The 1,711-nt window shown below is 48.9% G+C and overlaps 1 protein-coding gene across 1 annotated transcript in view; it reads right to left on the reverse strand.

Annotated features, from left to right (window-relative positions):
* Positions 1–1,037: 1,037 nt before the first annotated feature.
* Positions 1,038–1,711, reverse strand: part of LOC104524838 (E3 ubiquitin-protein ligase TRIM8) — a 27,842-nt gene continuing 27,168 nt past the window's right edge. Inside the window, 2 exon segments of the mRNA XM_029084922.1 lie at positions 1,038–1,182; positions 1,184–1,628. Coding sequence (XP_028940755.1) covers positions 1,038–1,182; positions 1,184–1,628 — 590 coding nt within the window.

Below are 1,711 nucleotides of genomic sequence, written 5' to 3' on the forward strand. Positions count from 1 at the left end.
GAAGCAGGTGGGAGCCTCCGGCCGGAGCGGGCGCTGCCGGGGAAGAGCTGCAGCAGAGCGAGGCGTTTGCACTAAGTGATCACATTTATTTGAATATTTTGTGTGTGTGTGTGTGTTCTAAAATCGGTTACAGAATAAATACCTGTGCCTTATAGCAGGAAGTCCACTTTTTTTTCTTTTTTTATACAAAGTGCTTGTTACAGGAAGTTGCATCAGCGATACGCGGGGGCGGGGTGCGTTTTGGCCACGCTTCCCCTCCTGAAAACTAGAACAGATTTTTTTTTATTTATTTATTCGTGTTGTGTTTTGTTTTTTTTAAAGTTTCTTTTCCCTTTTTTTTGTGCATTAAATTTCCTGCCATTGTGTATTTACAAATCTCTGACAGAAGGAAAAAAAAAAAAAATGCCAATATGCATGAGAAGTGGCCTCGTAACACAAAAAAAAATAATAAATCAGCCTTTTAAAAAAAAAAAAGTAACAAACCCAAAATCTACAAGTATCGTTTCATACTGAATCAATGATAGATTTTTTTTTCTTCTTTTCTTTTTAAAAAGGGAAAGAAAGGGGTGGGGAAAGGGGAAAAAATGAACCAAACCAGAAAAAAATGAACTCGGAGAAATGGAAAGAGAGAAGGTGCCATTGTCCCTTCCGAAGTTTTCCAAAGGCAGAGAGGAGCGAGGAAAAGCACGACGCACAGACCCAGATGCCTGACTGAAATCCCCATCAATTTCTTCTCGGTAATTTCTCCCTCACATTTTCCCAGCAAGGGGCAGGAACGACTTTACAAAATTAAATTAAAAAAAGGAATTAAAAGGAAAAAAAAAAAATTATTTTGTTTTAAAAGAGTTTTTTAAAAAAAAAGAGAGAGAGAGATACGAGAGAACAACCCTCCCCAAAATCCTGGAGGGGCGTGAAGTGGGGAAAAAATTGGGTTTGATTTAAAAGGGGAAAACAAAAACAAAATAGAAAAGCCAAACCAAACCAGACTTTTCTCTCCGAGCGCGTCATCGAGCAGGACTCTGCGGAGAGTGTGACGGTTAACTGGTGACGTAGTGTTTCGCCGACGGCTGGCCGTAGACCCTATAGAAATCCTGCCGCCCGTGCTGCTGGGATGCGTCAATCCATTCCCTCACGGCAAGTCCCGGGAGCGACTGGGGGACGGCAGGGGCGGGCGGCAGCGGCCTGCGAAGAGACCGTCCAGGGGAAGTTCCCCGACCGCGGGTAGGGCTGGTGCCCGCTGTGGTTGGACACGGAGGAACAGTAACAGTTATCCACGGAGCAGACGAGGATTTTGCGCCCGCCGTACTGGGAGAGCACGGACTGCTGAGATGACGTGGTGTTGGGGTAGTGAGATGGGTTGAAGACGGAGCCCGAGTGCACCGGCTGCGGGCCGCTGGGAAGTCCAACTATGTGCTGCGTGGAGCTACAAGGCACCATGGCTTGTGCGGACTGCCCCTCGCCAGCCGAAGCGCCCTGGCTCATGTACTGGCTCGCCACAGTCCCGGACGATGGCTCGAGGAAGCTGCCCTCGGGGAAGGCGGTGGAGTGCTTGCGCTTCTCCGCGCCGGAGTTGCTGATGGTACAGGGGGGGATGCTCTGCAGGAAGGGGACAGGGGTGCTCAGAGGACCTGTGGAGGGGAACAGGAGCGAGAGATCACATCAGGCACAGCACAGAGAAGCTCCACAGCGCTCTGGTCGCTGGTTCTACCCT

The sequence above is a fragment of the Antrostomus carolinensis genome, unplaced genomic scaffold (genome assembly GCF_000700745.2).
Source record: "Antrostomus carolinensis isolate BGI_N321 unplaced genomic scaffold, ASM70074v2 scaffold38055, whole genome shotgun sequence".
NCBI classification, from domain to species: Eukaryota; Metazoa; Chordata; class Aves; order Caprimulgiformes; family Caprimulgidae; genus Antrostomus; species Antrostomus carolinensis.